General features: G+C 52.3%; 2 protein-coding genes and 1 long non-coding RNA gene across 9 annotated transcripts in view; 2 read left to right on the forward strand and 1 right to left on the reverse strand.

Annotated features, from left to right (window-relative positions):
* LOC127030279 (tubulin polyglutamylase TTLL13-like) overlaps nucleotides 1–20,279 on the forward strand; it is a 195,500-nt gene that overhangs the window by 133,003 nt on the left and 42,218 nt on the right.
* Nucleotides 1–20,279, reverse strand: part of LOC127030332 (uncharacterized) — a 136,221-nt gene that overhangs the window by 78,361 nt on the left and 37,581 nt on the right. For 2 of the 6 annotated variants that reach the window (XR_007768366.1, XR_007768364.1), the window contains exon 1: nucleotides 14,583–15,319. The exons of the other annotated variants lie outside the window; for them this stretch is intronic. This is a non-coding gene — a long non-coding RNA (uncharacterized LOC127030332). Of the gene's footprint in view, nucleotides 1–14,582; nucleotides 15,320–20,279 lie in introns of those variants that run through there. 6 annotated transcript variants of the gene reach the window in all.
* On the forward strand, nucleotides 6–19,957 carry LOC127030291 (tubulin polyglutamylase TTLL13-like). 2 transcript variants are annotated; one of them, XM_050916536.1, is made up of 11 exons: nucleotides 6–567; nucleotides 1,734–1,852; nucleotides 2,397–2,527; nucleotides 4,122–4,278; nucleotides 4,529–4,672; nucleotides 5,531–5,616; nucleotides 6,027–6,252; nucleotides 6,809–6,993; nucleotides 8,288–8,476; nucleotides 8,999–9,182; nucleotides 9,555–12,852. In XM_050916536.1, exons 1-11 carry the CDS (start codon nucleotides 483–485, stop codon nucleotides 9,903–9,905), a joined length of 1,857 nt encoding a protein of 618 aa, XP_050772493.1. In that variant the 5' UTR covers nucleotides 6–482; the 3' UTR covers nucleotides 9,906–12,852. The 2 variants fall into 2 exon arrangements, with proteins under 2 accessions (XP_050772493.1, XP_050772492.1); XM_050916535.1 differs by lacking the exons at nucleotides 6–567; nucleotides 1,734–1,852; nucleotides 2,397–2,527; nucleotides 4,122–4,278; nucleotides 4,529–4,672 and adding exons at nucleotides 15,227–15,599; nucleotides 16,583–16,817; nucleotides 18,262–19,957 and having other exon boundaries at nucleotides 4,818–5,616; nucleotides 9,555–9,755.

Here is a 20,279-nt window from a genome sequence, read left to right on the forward strand (position 1 = left end):
GACGCTGGGAACACCCTCCCAGCCTAAGTATACAAGTACAAATTAAAATCCTTTCAGCAAAATACAAATTTGAACTTCTTCCAGCCAAATACACATTTGCAAATAAAGAAAACAACCATAAGCCTAACTCGCCTTATCTACCTAGTACTCACTAGTCTGACCTTATAAGAGCCTGTATTGGAGAGATTGAAGAGAAACCTGGTTGCATGTCTGGTCCCTCTGAGCCCCCAGAGTGAACAACAACCAAACACTAACAGCACACGCAAAAACTTCCCTCCCTCAAGATTTGAAAGTATCCTGTCCTCTGATTGGCCCTCCGGTCAGGTGACAGCCAGGCTCACTGTTCTTGTTAACCCTTTCCAGGCAAAGAGATATGAAGCACTTCTGTTCTATTAACTTTTCTTATCTGTTTATGACAGGGCCCTTCAGTAAAGCTGGCTAGGAATAGCTCCCTGCAGCCTGCCCACTCTGGTAACCAGGGCATGTCTGCGCTGAGCCACTGCTTTCTCCTCTCTCTCCATTCCAGGCTGCTGTCTATCAACCTGACCAACTGCAAGTATGAGAGCGGTGAGTTGAAGGCAAGCCAGGACTCCTGTTCAGACCATATCTCACTGTGGCAAGTGCTGTGGAGCCCCCACACCTGGCTGGAGAAGGCTGTTAGCACTGGGTTTGGGCTGTGCAATGGCTTTAATGGATTGATTGCTGTTTTGGAGGTGACTTTTGCCCTGGGCCAGCTTGCCCAGACTTTGGGCTGAAGCTCTCTCTGCACTTAGTGGGTGCAGCTCTGGTCACAGCACTGGGAGCTTCCCACCCACACTGCCCCTGCCAGTGCGTCTCACTCACCCCTGGTCTGGAGAGCCTCACCCCTCTAGGGATGAGAAGGGAGTTTAGTCTCCATAGCACATTCTCTATCAAGATTGGCAACAGGGGCTCAGGTACTGCCAGTTGTGAGGCAGGTGTTTGCAGTGTTGACACTCGTGCACTGAAAACTATGCACTCCTTTCACTTACAGTAGGACACTGAGCAGCCTGGGATGGCAGTGATTTGCATATATTACTTGCCTGGGCTGGATCTGTGCAGGAGACCCCTCCCCTCCTGCCAATGCCTCCAGGAATGAACTTTGGGCAGGTGGTTTAGGATTCTCACCTTACTCCTCTCTGTGGGAGGGAGCGATATTAGAATACATATGACAGCATCTCTGTCCAGGTGGCTATTGGCAGGTATTGGTTAATGCCAATTATACACAAGTTCCATATTATGGAGCACAATTGCTATACTGAAAGTTACAGTCTCATCTGCTGTGGAGAGACCACAGAGTTTCTAGATGGAATGATGGACACTGGATACCTCCCCCCGGGAGCTGCCAGATACTATGATGATGGGCACCTTCTAAGAAGCTGAGGTGAACTGGGTATCTCCAAAGAGCTGGGGTCAGGCCCCTGCCCCTTTCCTGGGACCGCCAGACAAATGCGCTTCCAGGGTTGACGTATTTCATTAGTCCAGGAGTGAGATCCAGTGGACAGTTCAGCTAAGGGAGGTGTATGTTCCTGCTGCTTTCCCCAGGATCCCACCGGGTCTTTCTCCCCTTTGGAGGTGTAGGTGGAAGTCCTGGGGTGTTCTTTCCTTTGCCTGTCTCTTCCCATCTACTTCAGCTGAGAGATGTGTGAACGCTTGGGGCCCATCTCCCGATCCCACTTGGAGATGCCTCTTGCCATGTGCTTGCTTTGCTACAGTGAGGCGTGCTGCCCGACACTGTGGTCTAAAAGAAGTGGGGGAGGATGAGGAGTGGACGGTGTACTGGACTGACTGCTCGGTCTCTCTGGAGCGCGTCATGGAAATGAAGAGGTTTCAGGTAAAGACCCCTCCATGGACAGGCCGCGAGTGGGAGTTGCTCAGGCAAGGACGAGGAAGGGAGGAGTTGGTTGGATGTCATGCGGTGCCGTGAAGTAGAGTATCCAAGGTCAGCATCGGTGCTACTCTTCTGTTACCTATGGGACAATCCCCACAGCCTGTCAATGTCTGTACCAGGGAGAGCAGGATCCCTGCAGCACTCTGAGCCTTTACCCCATTAGTACCCCTGAGGTGGAGCCATCAGCCACAGGTTGAAGGACAGCTGGAGAGCTGCCATCCTCTCTGTTGCTGAGTCCTTGTTCAGCACATGGTTCTTGTTCATCAGCTGCTCCTCTCCGTGAATCATGCTGTTCTTGGAGAGGGGAAGCCACAGGTTTGAGAGAAGAGTGAACTCACCTCCCACTGATGGGGCTCAGAGCAAGCACACCTAGCAGAGCAGCTGTCTTCCTGTCCTGTTCTTCCCTGAACTGACTCACATTGGCTCTGGAGGGTTATCACTTCTGCTCCTTTTGCCGACTTCTCCTTTCTGCTACACATTGTTTCAGAAAATCAACCATTTCCCGGGGATGACAGAGATCTGCCGGAAGGACCTGCTGGCCCGCAACCTCAACCGCATGCTCAAACTCTTCCCCAAAGAGTACAGCATCTTCCCCCGCACCTGGTGCCTGCCTGCTGAGTGAGTGACCAGCACTGCCAGCCAGCAGCAGCAGGACAGATGGATGCTGTCTGCAGGGAAGGGAGGTCAGAGTAGTGGGAACCACTGGACTTAGCTTCCGTGGGGAAGGTGCTTTCTGGAGGATCCGCTGCTGACTCTGGGCCTCAGTAGCCTTCCTTGGAATGTAAGACGATGGGGCTCTATATTTAAAGAGTCCCAGATCTCGGATTGTAATCACACTGTATTAGGTTGTGGAATCGTTCTCCTCACGGAAGGGGTAGGAGCCCCATCCCTAGAGGGATTTAAATCTGAATTGGACTAAGCCTCAGGAAATAGACTGCAAAGGAATCCTGCCCTGGCCCTCAGTGTGCAGAGGGATGATCCTAAAAGGTCGTTTTTGTTTCTGACTTCTGTGATTCTGTGGGATTTCCCCTGACAGTCCATGAGCACCCCTCCTTGGTCAGCTGGAGGGATCCTTCAGGGTGGTGTGCAGGACCTGGCCGCTCCTGGGTGGAGCGCAAGGCTCATTGCTAGCCATGTGTCTGCCGTGGTGCCATGGTCTCAGCTGGCTGCCTCCCAGCACACAAGCACCCTTGGCTTTGTCCTTTGCAGGGGCGGGAGGCTTTCAGCACACAATCCAGAAGAGGGCTAGAAGGGATCACAGCAGTATGTGGTGAGGCATCAGTTCACAGGCAGAGGGATCAATAACCTGTGGACAGGGCGTTCAAACTGGGGCCTGAAGCACACTCCTAGCTTCATATTTAGGCATCTAAATAAGTGGCCTGACTTTCAAAATTGAAGTGCCCAGCAGCTGGCATTGGAACCAATCAGTGTGCAGCACTGTTGGAGATTAGGCCATCTCTGGCCTCCTCTCATGTCCATCCCTGTCCTGGCTATGCCCCAGGTCAGAGCACCCTGGCCTGGGCCTCCGGCCTCCTCTCATGTCCATCCCTGTCCTGGCTATGCCCCAGGTCAAAGCACCCTGGCCTGGGCCTCCGGCCTCCTCTCTCGTCCATCCCTGTCCTGGCTATGCCCCAGGTCAGAGCACCCTGGCCTGGGCCTCCGGCCTCCTCTCATGTCCATCCCTGTCCTGGCTATGCCCCAGGTCAAAGCACCCTGGACTGGGCCTCCGGCCTCCTCTCTCGTCCATCCCTGTCCTGGCTATGCCCCAGGTCAGAACACCCTGGCCTGGGCCTCCGGCCTCCTGTCACATCCATCTCTGTCCAGTTTGGCAAATGTGTTTTCAGGAGAGCCCGCAGGAAAGCTGCAGTTGTAGTTTATTGTTTCATTCTCCTTTGTGGCCAGGGTTGGTTACTTTCCCCCTGCTCCCTCCACAGTAGTAGAGCTAAAACCTTGCTGGGTCCTGACTAGGCAGCAGCTGCTGTTCTGTTACCCTTTCTCTGTGGCGGAGGCGGTGCTGAGAGCCGTAAAGGCTTTCTCCCCCAGGCTGTGATGAGACAGTGATAAATAATGTTCTTCAGGAGTAGCCCAGTGTGGTGCAGGACTGCTCTTCTGGCTGCTCCACCAGTGCTGAGCCCTGCATGGCCCAGCATGCAGTGCTCCAAACAGCCATGAGTCCTGCAGCTCTAACAGTCACTGCTTCTTCATTACATAGCTATCGAGGTTTCCAGGCCTACGGGCGCATGAGGAAAAACAGGACGTACATCTGCAAGCCAGACAGTGGCTGCCAGGGGAGGGGCATCTTCATAACCCGCAACCCAAAGGAGATTAAACACGGGGAGCACCTGATCTGCCAGCAGTACATATCCAAGGTAACAGGGCTCCCACTGTCCTGGAAAAAAGGTGTGAGCTGGCCTCCCATGTCCTTCCGGTGTCCTGTGCCCCACTCCTGCCAGCCTGCCACTGTGAAAGCTCAGCCAGCAGCATTGAGGTTGCCACCTCCCAGCAGGGCCATCCTCAGTCTGCCCTCAGCACTTCTTCCCAGCTGGGAATGCAGAGCCTGAGCCATGCAGTTAGCAATGCTATTGTATCTCACGGGCACTCCTCCCTTTTCTCTCACAGCCCTTCCTTATTGATGGCTTCAAATTTGACCTGCGAATCTACGTCCTGGTCACATCCTGTGACCCCCTGAAGATTTTTGTCTATGAGGAAGGGCTGGCCCGGTTTGCCACCATGAGGTACATCGAGCCCAGCAGCAGCAACCTGGTAAAGAAGGGACGTTTCCAAGCAACTGGCGTAGCGTCAATAGGATTAACACACACTTGTCCTAAGGGCACGCAGACACTGGGAAGTCAGGGCCTCGTTCTCTTCTTCTCTCTCCTCTGCTTCCTGCTCTGTTCTGCTTTTCCCCCATTCCTTTTGCTCCATGTCAGGATGGTTATTTCAGGAGCTCCAGGATCCCCCCGGTGCACAGCCCCCATTCCCTCCGGTCTGCTCTGCTCCCTGCTTTGCCCAGGCTTCAGGGGCAGAACAGGGAGCAGGGTGATTATTCCCCTGGCAGCATCCAGAGATGGCAGGAGGCCAAATGGAGAATGGGGAGATGGGAAGGGAAAGGGAGAAATAATAAATGGAGATATACCTGTCTCCTAGAACTGGAAGGGACCCTGAAGGGTCATTGATTCCAGCCCCCGGCCTTCACTAGCAGGACCAAGTACTGATTTTGGCAGATGGTTCCTCAGAAGCCATTGCCAGCGGCTTAGATGACACCAGTCTCCATGCAGCTCTAATTTGTGCTGGGGTGGACAATCTGAGAGATGCGTCCAGGACCAGCTGGCTGCTGCTGCACCGAGCAGATTTCAGCCACAGCGGGCCCATACCACCTGTTCATAGGTTTGTGTGGTTTTGATGCTGACCTGAAATCAGGCATCTCAGAGTGAAGGGGCGAAGAATTTAGGCCTGGGGTGAAGGAATGGCCTTGGGGAGGGGAGGAGGTGGTGGTGCTGGGGTAGAGGTGAACAGCAGTTGCTGGATAGAAGGCTAAGCATTGCTGGGCATCTGGGGCCTTTTGTCTCTCACTGGCACTTGGAGATTGAGTGTGAAGGTCTCTTGCTGTCCCTCTCTCAGGATGATATCTGCATGCACCTAACCAACTATGCTATCAACAAACATAATGAAAACTTCATCCGAGACGACATGATGGGCAGTAAGAGGTACCATCCTGCCTATGCCACCAGATCCCCTCATTCACCTCCTGCTGGGAGGCCCTATTGATGGGGCTGGCATGCTTCCTTCACTGGGGCTGCGTGCTGTAGAGGCTCACCCCGTGTCAACGTTCTCTTTTAAGGTCACAGGTGGAGGTCACCTGCGTCAGTGTCTTGGGCTCCTAGGCCAACTGTCTCTTTGCTTGTTAATTCTGAGCACAGAACTGCCCCCTCAGGGGCTCCTGTATCTGGAGTGCCTCTGGGGCTGTCTGGCTTTGTAAGAAACAGCACCAGGGCTCAGTCCCCTGAGTTCCCCATGCCTTTCTGACCCATGGAGCCAGTGTGGTGACATTGCTTGCTACTGCTGCAGAAGCACTTTGACTTGGACAGGTCTGATCACCACCTTGTTCCCCAAACAGGAAACTGTCTACCTTGAATGCCTGGATGATGGACAACAGCTGCAACACAACAGAACTCTGGGAAGACATTGAGGACATCATTATAAAGACCCTTATCTCAGCCCACCCTGTTCTGAAGCACAACTACCGCACCTGCTTCCCCAACCACATCACTGGCTGTGCCTGCTTTGAGATTCTGGGCTTTGACATCCTGCTAGACAGAAAGCTGAAACCCTGGCTGCTGGAGGTGAGTGAAAACCCCTCCGGTGGCCTGGAACTCTCCCCCTCTGCACAGCAGATGGTTGGGGGCTTTTGTCGCCCAAGGAGAGAAGTAGAACTAACACCTGGGGCAAGTTGCAGACAGTTTTAGTTTGATTGATGCTGCCACCTGCAATCTCTGCAGCTCTCCGTTCAATGAGGAGCTCTGGAGGCAAATAGCCAAGTAATCTCCAGTGCACAAGGAAATGTTGCCCAAGTTCCTGGGGTAATAACGGGGACTTCCCTGAGTCACAGGGCTGCGTGGCTCTCGCAGCACCAGTCAGACCTGCATGTGCCCTCCTCAGTGTCCTTGGTGGTCAGTGAGAGGCCAGTGGCTGATCTTTAGATGGCAGTTTGTGCCAGGAAAGCAGCAACAGCCAGCAGCAACCCCACGCAGCAGCACAATGCTTACTGCTGTTCCCATGGTAGGAAAGAGTGCAACTGTAGGACAAGGGGCTGCCTGAGAGGAAAGAAGGGTCTGAGGCTGCAATCTGGCTGCCTGCAGCAGATTTGTAGAGCTGCGCATGTGCCACTTGTCTTGGCAGGTGAATCACTCGCCCAGTTTCACCACGGACTCGCGCTTGGACCGAGAGGTGAAGGACGCTTTGCTCTGTGACACCATCAAGCTGATAAACCTGCGAGCCTGTGACAAGAGGAAGGTGCTGGAAGAGGACAAGCGACGGGTGAAGGAGCGACTCTTCCAGGCCCACCAGCCACCTCGTGAAGCCAGGTACTGCTTCCCCCAAGGAGGAGTGCTGCAGGCCTTTGGGGAGAAGAGAACAGAGGAACAAGCATGAGAGGCCAAAGGCTGCTTTGTGGCCATTTGAAATCCCTCTGAGGTTGTGGCACTGTCGAGAACATTGTCACCTGTAACAAGGGGAGTGGGCCCAGACTTTCATCATTCTACGGGAGATCCATGATTGAGGCTCCCAGCCTCTGGGACGTGTCTGATTCCTGGGACTCTGTAAGCAGCCTGGGACGGGGCTGAGTCCTACCTCTCCCATTCAGTTGCATCTGCTTTGGTCACAAGGCCCTCCCTGGCCATCCTGGAGCACCCTACCTGGTGACACGTGGCCTTTTTCCCACAAATGCTTTGAGACTCCAACTTCTCCATAGGGTTGCCAACTCTGACTGAAGCTATTTAGGGAGATATTCCTCCCCACCCCAACATGATGTAATGTCATTTTCTTAAAATATCCTATTAAAATCTCCCAGATTGCTTTCAATAGTCTCTGCGAGATTGATGCCGATTCCGGGAGACTCCCAGCCAATCCTGGAGGGTTGACAATCCTACTTCTCCACAAAGCAGCATTGCCTCCTTGCCCACTCTTGCAGACGTGTCTACTCACGTCTAAAGCCAATGCACAACTGTTGAGGCCAGTTTGGATTGGCCGCCTATTGAGGCAGGGTGGGCAGGAGCTCCCTCCCACACACCAGTTTCAATTAATTACATTAGGTAACTAAAGCTTGGACCTGTGGTGTGCTCTGCTGCCCCTGGGTCCAGAGGTGCTCAAACTAGGGTGCTGGGGGAGCTGCTGCACCCCTGGATTGAAGTGTTTTCCATCATATCCAGGGGTTACAGTTATGTTCAAGGGCTTTCAGCCCCTCCACTATAAAAACTGCTCCAACCCCATTGCATGGGGCTGGGCTGCCCCCTCTCCCAGGCTGGAGTGCTCAGAGCTGGATGAAAGGTGGCAGGCCCAGCTGAGACACCTGAGCTCTTGTGAACTGGTACTCTTGGCTGAGAAGGGTGGGGACAGTGAGAGGAGCTCTGAGCCTCCCTGCTTTGCCTGTACTGCCCAGCTGGAGGAGATACCGACCCCGAGTGGGAGATGCATTGGCTTGGTGCAGTGAATGCACGCCGGGGTTCCCAGATCGGGAGGGGAAGGGAAGGGGAAAAAAGCCAGCTAGACTCTTGGACAGGGCAGCGTCTGGAACTTGTCTCAGCCTGCTGCCTGTACAACAGTCTCCAGGGATGTGTCTCCATGGCTCCTCCTGCTTTCATCTTTATTTTCTGATGGCAGACGTGAGAAGTTAGAGAGCAGCCAGGCGGCCTGGCTGGCCCAAGCGGAGAAGTATGAGAACACGCACCTGGGAGGGTACCGGCGCATTTACCCCACGCACGAGACAGACAAGTATGAGCCATTCTTCAAGCACAGTGGCTCCCTCTTCCAGGAGACGGTGGCTTCCAAGGCAAGAGAGAAGTGTGCCAGGTACATTGCTCCTGTGGAAAAGCCCTCCTCATTGGATGCCATGGGGCAGAGAGTGTTCACCGCTGGTCTCTCTGCTGGGAACACCTGCTGCTGCCTAAAGCATGGGCTATGGGTGGGGGAGTGCCTAGGAGAGGAGCCCTGGCTCCATTGCCAGGGGATGGGGAAGGCACTGTGTCCTCCACATAACCTCTCTGCCCTGCCTCTGGATCTGAGAGGGAGACATGCCAGAGTCCATTGTTTATGGATTCTGGAAGTGGTTTATAGCATGCGTCCTGCTGCATCTGAGTAGGCCCCGTCTCCACCCTATCTAGGTGGCACAACCTGGTGCAAAGGGCATTTCCTTATGGGGATGGTAACAGCTTTTGAAAGCCCGGGGCCATTTCCCAGCACATTTGTCATCCCGGATCCTGCTCCTGATAGCAACCTTTGGCTGTGCTGTATGTCCCCTCCATTGGGGTCAGCACAGCTTGGCACAAGATCTCACACTGAGCATCAGTGACCAAGATTGTTGGTTCGTGCCAGGCAGCAGCTGGAGGAAATTCGCTTGAAGCAAGAGCAACGAGAGGTTACTACTGGGAAGAAGAAAAAGGAGCGAAAGGAGAACCTGCAGGGAAAGTCCGCTGGGGAGAAATCCCGCATCCGCAGCAAGGCCAAGGCTCCTCCCACTCGCCTCACCTACAACAGCGCCAGGACCTGCGACAGGAAGGTACCACTGCTCCAACCAGCATGCAGCTCCATGGGGCGGGTCAGATGGAGCCACCTGGCACCAGAAGGAGAGCTGGGGGCACTGACGTCTCCCACCCCAGCCAAGGACAGAGCTCGTCTTCATGGAGTTTGTACTGCTGCTGACCTGTGCTGGGAACAGCCAGCCCATGGAAGTCTATGGCCCCCCCACCCCCTTACCCCTGCCTGGAGTCTGTGGCCAGAGTCTTCTTCCTGCTCCACACTGGAACTTGTGGCCCAGGCCCTGTTCCTGACCCCAGCATAGTTTGTGGCCGCAGTCGCTCTCCTCCCTCTGTTAATCTGTGGCCCAGCCCCCCAGACCATGCTGTAATTCGAGGTGTATTTCTGTCCTAAGGTGCAGCAGATGGTGTTTGACTCCATGCGGCCCCAGGAGATAGTGGAAGATGAGGAAGTAGAGAGGATCAAGGCTCTTCTGCAGCGCAAAAACCTCATACGGGGTCTGGGCATCGTGGATCAGCTCTCTCGGCTGCTTCACACAACTGAGCCCAGGCCTGTGGATGTCCACAGGCCCCACATCAATATCTCCGAGAGCCAGGTAAAGGTGGGCTGCTTAGAGGCATCTCCCAGGGCTAGTGCAGTAGTTAGTGTTCTTGGTGATCCTGCACACACAGGAGCAGGAGGAGCTGAGGACACGGGGCACCGCTGGCCTGGAGAAGTTCCTCTCGCTGGGGTAAGTGAGAAATGAGGGCTGGGGCTGGGTCCTTGGGTTGGCCTGTTTTTATGGTAATTTTTCCTGTGTTCAAAAGGGTCAAAAAGTGATTCCTTAGGGACACCTCAAGAGCTCAGAGGAGGGTCCAGGCTCCTGACATGAGGGGTCTCATCTTATCAGCATCCCATGGAACAGAACAGAGGAGCCTGCTCTCTGAATATGGAAGTGCTGCCTCTGGACCCCACAAGTCCCAATGTGCAGTACAGCCTGCTGTCCTGGCTCGAGGCTGAGCTGTGCATACTGGAATATCTGGTCTCAGTGCCCTTGTCTTCACTAGGGAACACAGGTGTGTTCCTCACCTGAGGTAGCAAACAGGAGTAAAAGCCTTGTGAAAAAGAGGAGCTGCTCTGCTGGAGAAGAAGGGGCTGTTGTTCTCGGCCAGCTCTACACTACAGTTTTGTCAGCACAGCTGTGTTGGTGAGGGATGTGAAGACACACACAACCCACAGGCTCTGCTGGCAGAACCCCGGTGTAGACACAGCTGTGCCCACAGACGAGCTCTCTGCTGGCTTAGCTAGCGTCATTTGGGGAGGTGGCCTTTCTACAGGGGCCAAAAAATTCCTCCTGTTGACATATGCTCTGCGGGCATGGCTGCATGGGCAGAGCCTGTGTCGTGTAGACTAGCCCATATAGTCACTTGTCAGACTTGAACTGCACTTGTGGTATATTTCCAGTGATCAAGTGCAGGATGTGGGGAGAGGGTTCCAGTCACATGCCACAGGATGGCTGGTATTACTGCCCACGTGAGCTCCTGTAGGCACTGGAAATGCCTTGAATGCCCCTTCCTCCTGCAGTGAAAAAAATTACTGTCATCTGTAGGGAAAACAACAAGTTTGGGGAAGCCAGAGTCTCTGTCAGACACCAAGCCTTTGTCAGGGAAAACATATGGCCATGAGTGTGATGTTCTGCTGCACTCCCTGTCCTAGTGCCAATCTTCATATACCAATGAGCAGCAGCAAGAGAATGGGGACCTACAATGCTGGGCCATTAGACATCCCATAAAGATCAGATCACCTTTAGATACGGGGGCTATTTCTCCATTTCAGTAATAGTTTTACTGGCTGAAGAAAGTGAACTCTGGAGTAGCTGTCTAGGAGCTGGGAGACCTATGTAAAGGGAGCCCTTTGACAAAGTGGGGCTGAAAGGAGCAACAAAGATTTGTCTAAAAATTGCACCCTGGCAAATGCCCATCCCTGATCTCTTGGCATTCTGTGGGGCTGGTCCCTCCCAGGGAAAGTGACAGCAGTCTGCAGCACGTTTACTAACTGCACACACAGTGCATGTCACATAGCTTGAGTGCTTTAGAAACGTGCACTGTGCTAAGGATAATTAGTAATGCCCTGTTCTCAGCATAAAGCAGGTCACTCAGGAGGCTGAAAGAATGAGGAGTACTTATGGCACCTTAGAGACTAACACATTTATTTGGGCATAAGCTTTCATGGGCTAAAACCCACTTCATCAGATGCATGGAGTGGAAAATACAGTAGGAAGATATATATACACAGAGAACATGAAAAGATGAGGGATGCCATACCAACTCTAATGAGACAAATCTATTAAGGTGGGCTGTTATCAGTAGGAGAAAAAAACTTTTTGTAGTGATAATCAAGATGGCCTATTTCCAACAGTTGACAAGAAGGTGTGAGTAACAGTAGGGGAAAAATAGCACGGGGAAATAGTTTTTAATTTATGTAATGACCCGTCCACTCCCAGTCTTTATTCAAGCCTAATCTGATGGTGTCCAGTTTGCAAATTAATTCTAGTTCTGCAGTTTCTCGCTGGAGTCTGTTTTTGAAGTTTATTTTGTTGAAGAATTGTGACTTTTAGGTCTGTAATTGGGTGACCAGGGAGGTTGAAGTGTTCTTCAACTGGTTTTTAAATGTTATAATTCTTGACGTCTGATTTGTGTCCACTAATTCTTTTGCGTAGAGACTGTCCGGTTTGGCCAATGTACATGGCAGAGGAGCATTGCTGGCACATGATGGCATATATCACATTGGTAGATGTGCAGGTGAACGAGCCCCAGATGGTGTGGCTGATGTGATTAGGTCCTATGATGGTGTCCTTTGAATAGATATGTGGACAGAATTGGCAACAGGCTTTGTGGCATAGATAGATTCCTGGGTTAGTGTTTTTGTTGTGTGGGCTTCTGCCTGCAAAGCTACTGGCCCACTCTGGATGGGTGTCCCAGTATCAAGCCCAGAGCGTTGCTGCAGTACAGATTCTGCTGCCATATCCAGTGCACTCCCTGGACTCCCGTGTGTCAGCAGACAGTGCTGCAACAGAACAACGGACACTTCAAATGGCTGCTCCAATGGAATCCGGAACTGGGAAACATCCGAGTGAGATGAGAGGCTGTCAATAACCTAGTCCCAGATTTGGACCTTAGCATCCAAAATATGGGGGTTAGCATGAAAACCTCCAAGCTTAGTTACCAGCTTGGACCTGGTAAAGCTGCCACCCAAAAAATTAGAGTGTTTTGGGGCACTCTGGTCCCCCCAAAAACCTTCCCTGGGGACCCCAAGACCCAAATCCCTTGAGTCTCACAACAAAGGGAAATAAACCTTTTTCCTTCCCCCCTCCAGGTGTTCCTGGAGAGATACACAGAAGCAAACTCCGTGAATCTAAACAGAGGGACTCCACCCTCCCCGTTCCCAGCCTTGGAAAACAGAAGTACCGAGAGTTAATCTCTCTTCCCCCCTCACCCAGAGGGAATGCAAAGTCAGGCTAGTAAATCTCACACACACAGATTTCCCCCTGACTTCTTCCTCCCACCAATTCCCTGGTGAGTACAGACTCAATTCCCTGGAATTCCCCACTAAAGAAAAACTCCAACAGGTCTTAAAAAGAAAGCTTTATATAAAAAGAAAGAAAAATACATAAAAATGGTCTCTCTGTATTAAGGTGAAACATACAGGGTCATTTGCTTAAAAGACTATTGAATAAACAGCCTTATTCAAAAAGAATACAATTCAAAGCACTCCAGCAACTATAGACATGTAAATACAAAAGAAAATATATAAATCACTATCTGATCTTTGTACTCACAACTTTGAAACAGAAGATTAGAAAGCAGGAAATAGAAATCACTCCTCATAGCCGAGAGAGCATACAGGTAGAAGAAGCAAGAACAAAGGACTCACACACAAACTTCCTCCACCCAGCGTTGAAAAAATCCTGTTTCCTGATTGGTCCTCTGGTCAGGTGCTTCAGATACTTCTTTCCAGGTGAAAGAGACGTTAACCCTTAGCTATCTGTTTATGACAGAGGCTTGTTGGGTTTTCTTGGGTCGGCTGGTGGCTTCCAAAACATGCAACATGCTATGCAGCTGCAGAGATGCTTGGTCCAAAATCCAGGAGGGAGTGAAGCCAGTAGTCCACTAGTCACTGTCTCTGTTAGCCATGATGGCTGTAAAGGGCTGTAAGGCTTGGCTGTTACCTGCCATGCTGGAGACCTAACATCTGTTCTTGTGCCAGTGATGAATGAGAAATTTCTCGGGGCTCAGCATCACCTCTCTGGCATTGACAGGCGCATCCTGTCCAGTCCTTTGCTGGACACATGTCAAAAAGGAGGGTGATACATTAGAAAGGGTTCAGAAAAGAGTAGCAATAATGGTTTGAGATCTGGAAAACCTGCTTTATGGTGAGAGACCAAAGAAGCGCAATCCATTTAGCGCAACCAATTGAAAGGTGATCACTATCTTGAAGTACCTACGTGGAACAAAGATTTCTGAGTAAAGAGCCTTGTAATATTGCAGACTAATGCCTAACAAGTTGTAGTGGCTGGAAGCTGAAGTGAGGCAAATTCAGGTTAGAAATAAGATTTTTTTTTGATAGTCAGGCTGATTAACCATTGGAGCAAATTACCAAGGGACATGGTGGATTCTCCATCTTTTGATGTCCTGAAATCCAGGATGGGTGTGACTGTGTAACACAGCCACTCTAGCTGAGCCAGAAGTGATGGGCTGCAGGCAACAATTGCTGGGTACAATTCTCTGGTCTGTGTTGTACAGGAGGTCAGACTAGAGAATCACATTGGTCCCTTCTGGCCTCAGAATCTCTTACTGCAAGTGTGAGAGGTAAATGGAGTGTGTTAAGGTTCCTTCCCCACTCTGAACTTTAGGGTACAAATGTGGGGACCTGCATGGACACTTCTAAGCTTAATTACTAGCTTAGATCTGGTAACTCTGCCACCATCCAGAAATTTCAGTGTCTGGATCACTTCTTGTCCCCCCCAAAACCTTCCCCTCCCTGGGCAGCCTTGAGAGGCTTCACCAATTCCCTGGTGAACACAGATCCAAACCCCTTGGATCTTAAACAAGGAGAAATTAACCATCCCCCTCCTTTCCCCCCACCAGTCCCTGGTGAGTTCAGATCCAATCACTTTGGATCTTAAAACAAGTAAAAATCAATCAGGTTCTTTAAAAGAAAGCTTTTAATTAAAGAAAGAACAGTAAAAAAAATCATCTCTGTAAAATCAGGATGGAAAATACTTTAAAGGGTAATCAGATTTATATAGCCCAGAGGAACCCCCTCTAGCTTTAGGTTCAAAGTTACAGCAAGCAAAGGTAAAATCCTCTCAGCAAAAAAAGGAACATTGACAAGTTGAGAAAACAAAAATAAGACTAACCCGGCTTGCCTGGCTTTTACTTACAAGTTTGAAAAATGAGAGACTGGTTCAGAAAGATTTGGGGAGCCTGGATTGATGTCTGGTCCCTCTTAGTCCCAAGAGCGAACAACCCCCAAAACAAAGAGCACAAACAAAAGACTTCCCCCCACTAAGATTTGAAAGTATCTTGTCCCCTATTGGTCCTCTGGTCAGGTGTCAGCCAGGTTTACTGAGCTTCTTAACCCTTTACAAGTAAAAGAGGCATTAACCCTTAACCATCTGTTTATGACAGGGTGAAAACGCAGGGAGGATTCTCAGGGGTGTAACAGTAACAGGTTAAATAGGGGGGTTGGGAAGGAATTCCCTCCTGGTCAGATTGGCAGAGTCTTTGGAGCTTTTTCACCTTCCTCTGCAGCATGGGGCATGGATCACTTGCAGGTTTAAACTAGTAGAAGTGGTGGATTCTCTGTGACTTGAACTCATGACTTGAGGAATTCAGTGACTCTGCCAGAGGTTCAGGGTCTGTTACAGGAGTGGGTGGGGGAGGTTCTGTGGCCTGTGATGTGAAGGCGGCAGGATGATCCCTTCTGTTCTGACCTTAAAGTCTATGAGGAGGACAGCCCTTCTCTGCTCCCTAACCATGCCCCACAGGAATTAAAACATAAGTCGCTGCTCTTCTTTTTTTCCAGCCGCGATTCCTTCAGGACGTGTTTGGGGAACGGGAGACACAGAGTTTAATGACCCTCGTCCCCCTCTCGCTCCTGGGAGGCACAGTCCGGGAGTTAGGACAGCAGATCACGCAGCAGCCTGCGGCCAGGGCCCGGATGCTGGGCAACCAGGGCTTCATTCCCACCCTCCCGGGTACCCTGTCAGTCATGGGCCAGAGCATCCCCTACCCTGCACAATATAAGCCACATCATGGCCTGCAGCCGCAGAAGAACATGAGCTGGTTAGGAAACCACGCTCTGGGGACACCGATGGTCAGCAAGCCCTGTGCTCTGGCAAAAATACTGAAGGTGGGAGGCCGGAGATTCTCCAGCGCCAGAAACAAGGTCGAAAGCCGTGAGTACAGAGTTGGGGCCTGGCATACTGCTGATGTCAGTTGGGAGACATAACTCAACTCTGAGTTGCCTTCCAGGCCTCTGTGGCTCTTCTGTTCCCCACAATAGTATAGTTTGGTTAGCAGGCGACCTTCCCTCGCCTGACTGGATTCCCAGGGCATTCTCCTCTGGCACAGCTGGTGACATGGTAGAAGTGTTCCATCTTATTCAATTAGTCTAATTTCCAGCCCGGAGACTCTCAGAGCCCTGGGACGCCATTAGTCTCTAGTCTCATATTCAGGGAGTAGGCAGGGAAATCAAGCTGAGAATCAGTGAAGACCCTCAGAGACCCGTAGAGGGTGAGTCTGTGCTGGACTCTAAGGGCTGGAAGCCAGCGAAGAGCTCTGTCACTGGGGAGATGTGTTCTCTTCCCCTGCACCTGCACATGGGACCGGCTGCTGCATTGGGCGTGCTGGAGCTCAGGCAAAGTGAGCAGGGTGTAAGTTCAATAGTGCTTGGGAGGTGGGGCACAGCAGGCAGTGGCCACAGTAATGTCTGAGGAGAGCAGATGTTTTAGAAATGGGAGTGGACTGGGGGTGCCATAATGTCCCTTTCGAGATCTACGGCCCAAGAGTATCTTAGGGGGTCCCAGTGAGTGACATGGCTCCAGGGTGTCAGTCAATAATCCTGCGTATTCCCAACCAGCCTCCCGAAGGAGTGCCACTACCGGGGGTCCTGCGCCATTGGAGGGGGTTGCACACACACACTGTCACCTGCAGTAACTCTAGTTCTGTCACTGTCCCCTTCCCAGAGCCACACGGCCCTTCCTGCGCCCTGCTGCGGTCAGGGCTTCTGGCAGAAGAGAGGAGTTGAGGGGCAGAGTATTTATCCCCTCAGTCTTTGGAGCACTGCCTCAGCTTCCAGCCAGTCACCAAGGGGCACCTTTGGGGTTCCTCCTGGGGTGCTCCAGCCCTGCATTGTGTCCCTCCTGTGCTCTTGTTTCAGATGCCCATGCCCCCAGGCAGCCCCTCCACGTGGCCAGTGGTTACGCCGACTCTCTGAGCTACCTGGCTCATGCTGGCAAGGCTCCAAATCACACGTTCCCCTCAGTGACAGACTCCCTCAGCCGTGCTGCAGCCCATGAGCTAGCCATCAACTCTGCCTCTGCTCCCATCGTCCAGCGCTCAGACACCTCACACCGTGCCAATGCCATGTCCATTCTCCACTTCAACCACCACAGGTAAGGGCCCTGCCTGCAGCTGGCTTCCGGTGAGCTCCTGATCACTGGGGCTCACTCAGGAGCTGGTGTCCCCAGAGGAGGAGGTTTGCCCTGCTTTCCTGGCCTATTCCAGCTAGCGTACATTATTCTTCACCTCCCCACCCTTACTGACAAACTCCTCTTGTGGAGCAGCGTGTTCTGTTAACAGCAGCTTTGTCCCACCCCAGGGATGGCTGCATTTCAGAGCCACGGCAGTTTAGGCCAGCCCTGTATAAACACTGTCAAATGGCTGGAGACCATCGGGAATGAAATCTAAATGATCAGCTGGTATTTTCGCCCACTGGAGCCACCTTTCCAGGCCCTTACTTTGTTCTCCATGGGTTGCATTACCTGCAGTGAGCAATGCTGTAAATCTGCTGAGAGCTCTTCCTATTCCTGATTCAGCAGAGAAAAGCTCCTTACCCCTCTGTCACCTTGGAACATCCCTGCTGCCATGCAGGAGCAACTCCACAGACTCCTTTACCGAGCTCCTCCCAAATGGGCTATAACTTGGCCTTCCTAGATTGTAAACTCTTTGGGGTGGGGGCTGTCACTGTGTGTGTGCGCGGTGCCCAGCACCACAGGGGGCTGGCCTCTAGGGGCTGGTAAATAATGGTAATCCACGCTCCCGTGATGCTGCTGTCCTACAGCTGCCAGAGCTGCCATCTCGGGGCAGCTTGCATTGGAAGGGACTGCCCAGGGGAATTGATTGGCTTGATGAGTGGGAGGTCAAGCCACATGTCTAAACCCAATTTTGCTTGTTCATATCTGAGTGTACAAAGGAAGCTAACCTGGGGTCACCATGCAACCTGCGGGAGTGAGGATACCATTAAATCGATATGAAACGAGAGGTGAATCGCCACTCACCGTTGCCCATGGGCCCTGCCCTCAGGAGCTGGGATAGAATTCTGTCCTCACCCAGAATGTCTCCGTTTAACCCTTATTTGCCATTTGAAAGAAGAAGGTTTCCATCTCTTGGGGTTTCCTGTGAAGTGGGAAGTATTTGCCAAAGGGTCTGGCAAATGTTCAGAAACTAGGGCTGAGCAAATAGATTTTGTGAGAGTGCACCAGGTTTGGGTAACTGGTGGGTACCCTGCCCTTTGCTCCCACTACAAGCCACACAGGAGCATTCTCCACCACAATTTGTCTGCACTCAGGTATGAACAGTATCCCAGCATCCCCTCTGCCTGCAATGTCCACTGGGTTGCACCAATAAGCTTGCAGAGGCCCATAGGCTTAGGTGCTGGAACCTGTTTTTGCTCTGTAGTTTCCTCTCTCCCCAGCCCGGTTCACCTGAGCTGTGGATGGGGGAGAAGCATATTGATCCTTTGCTCCCCAGCTCTCTGGCTTCTCCAATCTGCTTTGTTTGTGTCCCCTAAGCAAACCCAGACCTTCTCTCATCAGTGATTGCTTGCTTCTCCCACAGGAAATGGACCTGAACCTTGGCCAAACAGTCTCTGGGGAAGAAAGGGACAATGGCCTTGGGAATCCTGCAGCCACAGGTGATGGCTGTGCCAAAAGACTTGCTTTCTTGTGCGTGGAAGGGAGAAAAACCTCCAAGGGGCCAGGCAGAGGGGGAGACAAGGGAGACAGTGACCCCAGGCCTGCTGTGGTGACCTGGCGGCTAGCGATGAGGACACCAGTGTCTGCTGCAGATAAGGAGCCTTCTCAGTGAGGGCTGAACACTTCAGACACTATTTAGTGAGCGCTCTAGAGTCACATCTCCACTGGACAGAGCTGTTTTCCAACAATGCTGCGCAAAGGATTTTGTTAATAGTATTTGGCAGCATCCTCTCCAGCCAACTTTGTCCTGTAGCTGGGATCCCCAGCCTGTAACTGCAGCCTCTCCCCCACACCTACTGATCAACTGCAACAGGAGGGCAGGGCTTGTTTCCTTCAGGGCTGCAAGAGTTTGTTCTTTTGTATCTGTCTTAGTAAAGGTTTATATGGTTTTACAATTCCCTGTCAGTCTGTCCTTCTGCCTGTGACCCCTGCAGCATTGCAGCAGATGGAGACTGGTTTTCCCTAGCAAGCCCTGGCTCTGGGAGGTGCTGTCTGATTCCTCCCTCATGGGCCTAGAGCCCACAGACCTTAGCAAAGGAACCTGCTGGCCTATATGTTGTTCAGGGCTCTCACAGTGCCTAGCTGCAGGAAGCAGCATATGAGGATCAAAACAAAGCAGTTGCTTGTTCTACTAAATCCTTTCATTCCCTCCTGGGGCGAGGGGCCGAGTGAGCACGTAGCAACAGGCACTCAGTGAGTTCACAGGAACTGACAAATATCAGACTGGCTCAGACCCACAATCCAGCTAGTCCAGGATCCTGTTTCCAAGAGTGACTAGTACCAGATGCTTGAGAAGGTGAAGAACCCCTCAGGAGGCAGATGTAGGGTAATCTGTCCCATCTAAGTTTTAGTCCAATCCCTGGTCATGAAAGGTTGTTTTAAACTATGAAGCACAAGGTTTAATTTCCCTGCCAAAATAGTTGTTAATGATAATAGGATATTCTGATCAGCGGTTGTGTGAAAAGTGTTTCCTTTGATTGGCTTTGAACTGCCCACCCTGCAATGTCATCGTGTCCCCATTTTGTGACCAGATGCTGTCGATCTCCCTGCCCTAAACCAGTACCTACTTTATAGACCTTTATCACGTCCCCTTTTATGGGCTTCCTCTCTGGGGCAAGAATCTGTCTTCACAGGAGAGTTTCTCCAGGCCCCTAACTGTTCCTGTGACACTTTTGGGAGCCTCTCTCGTCCTGCCAGCTCCCTGCTGACAGGGGTGGGGTGACCCCTGCTGGCACAAGATCCAAGTGAGGCTACCTTGTTCATTTGTACAATGGCACCTAATATTTCGTATGCTCTTTGCCTGCGCCTGCACACCGAGCCTAGCTGTGCACACTGATGCCTCGGTCCCCTTCCCTATAGGCCACCTTCATGGTGTTTCCCCTCGCTCGCAACACCTTGCCCCCTCTCATAGCGCCCTCCATCTCTCCTGCAGCGCTCTGCCCCAGCACCCCCACATCTCCGCTGCAGGGCTCTGCCTCAGCACCCCCAGATCTCCCCTGTAGCACCCTGCCACACCTGCCCCAGCACCCCCAGATCTCCCCTGCCCCACCTCCCCCACAATGCCCTGCCCACCTCCCCCAGCACCTCCACATCTCCCCTGCAGCCCCCTGCCCCAGTGCCCCCTGATCTCCCCTGCAACGCCGTGCCACACCTCCCCCAGCACCCCCACATCTCCCCTGCAGCACCCTGCCCCACCTCCCCCACATCTCCCCTGCAATGCCCTGCCCCACCTCCCCCAGCATCCCTACATCTCCCCTGCAGCGCCCTGCCCCACCTCCCCCACATCTCCCCTGCAACGCCTTGCCCCAATGCCCCCAGATCTCCCCTGCAACGCCCTGCCCCACCTCCCCCAGCACTCCTACAACTCCCCTGCAGCGCCCT

This window comes from Gopherus flavomarginatus, chromosome 10, assembly GCF_025201925.1.
Source record: "Gopherus flavomarginatus isolate rGopFla2 chromosome 10, rGopFla2.mat.asm, whole genome shotgun sequence".
Lineage (NCBI taxonomy): Eukaryota > Metazoa > Chordata > Testudines > Testudinidae > Gopherus > Gopherus flavomarginatus.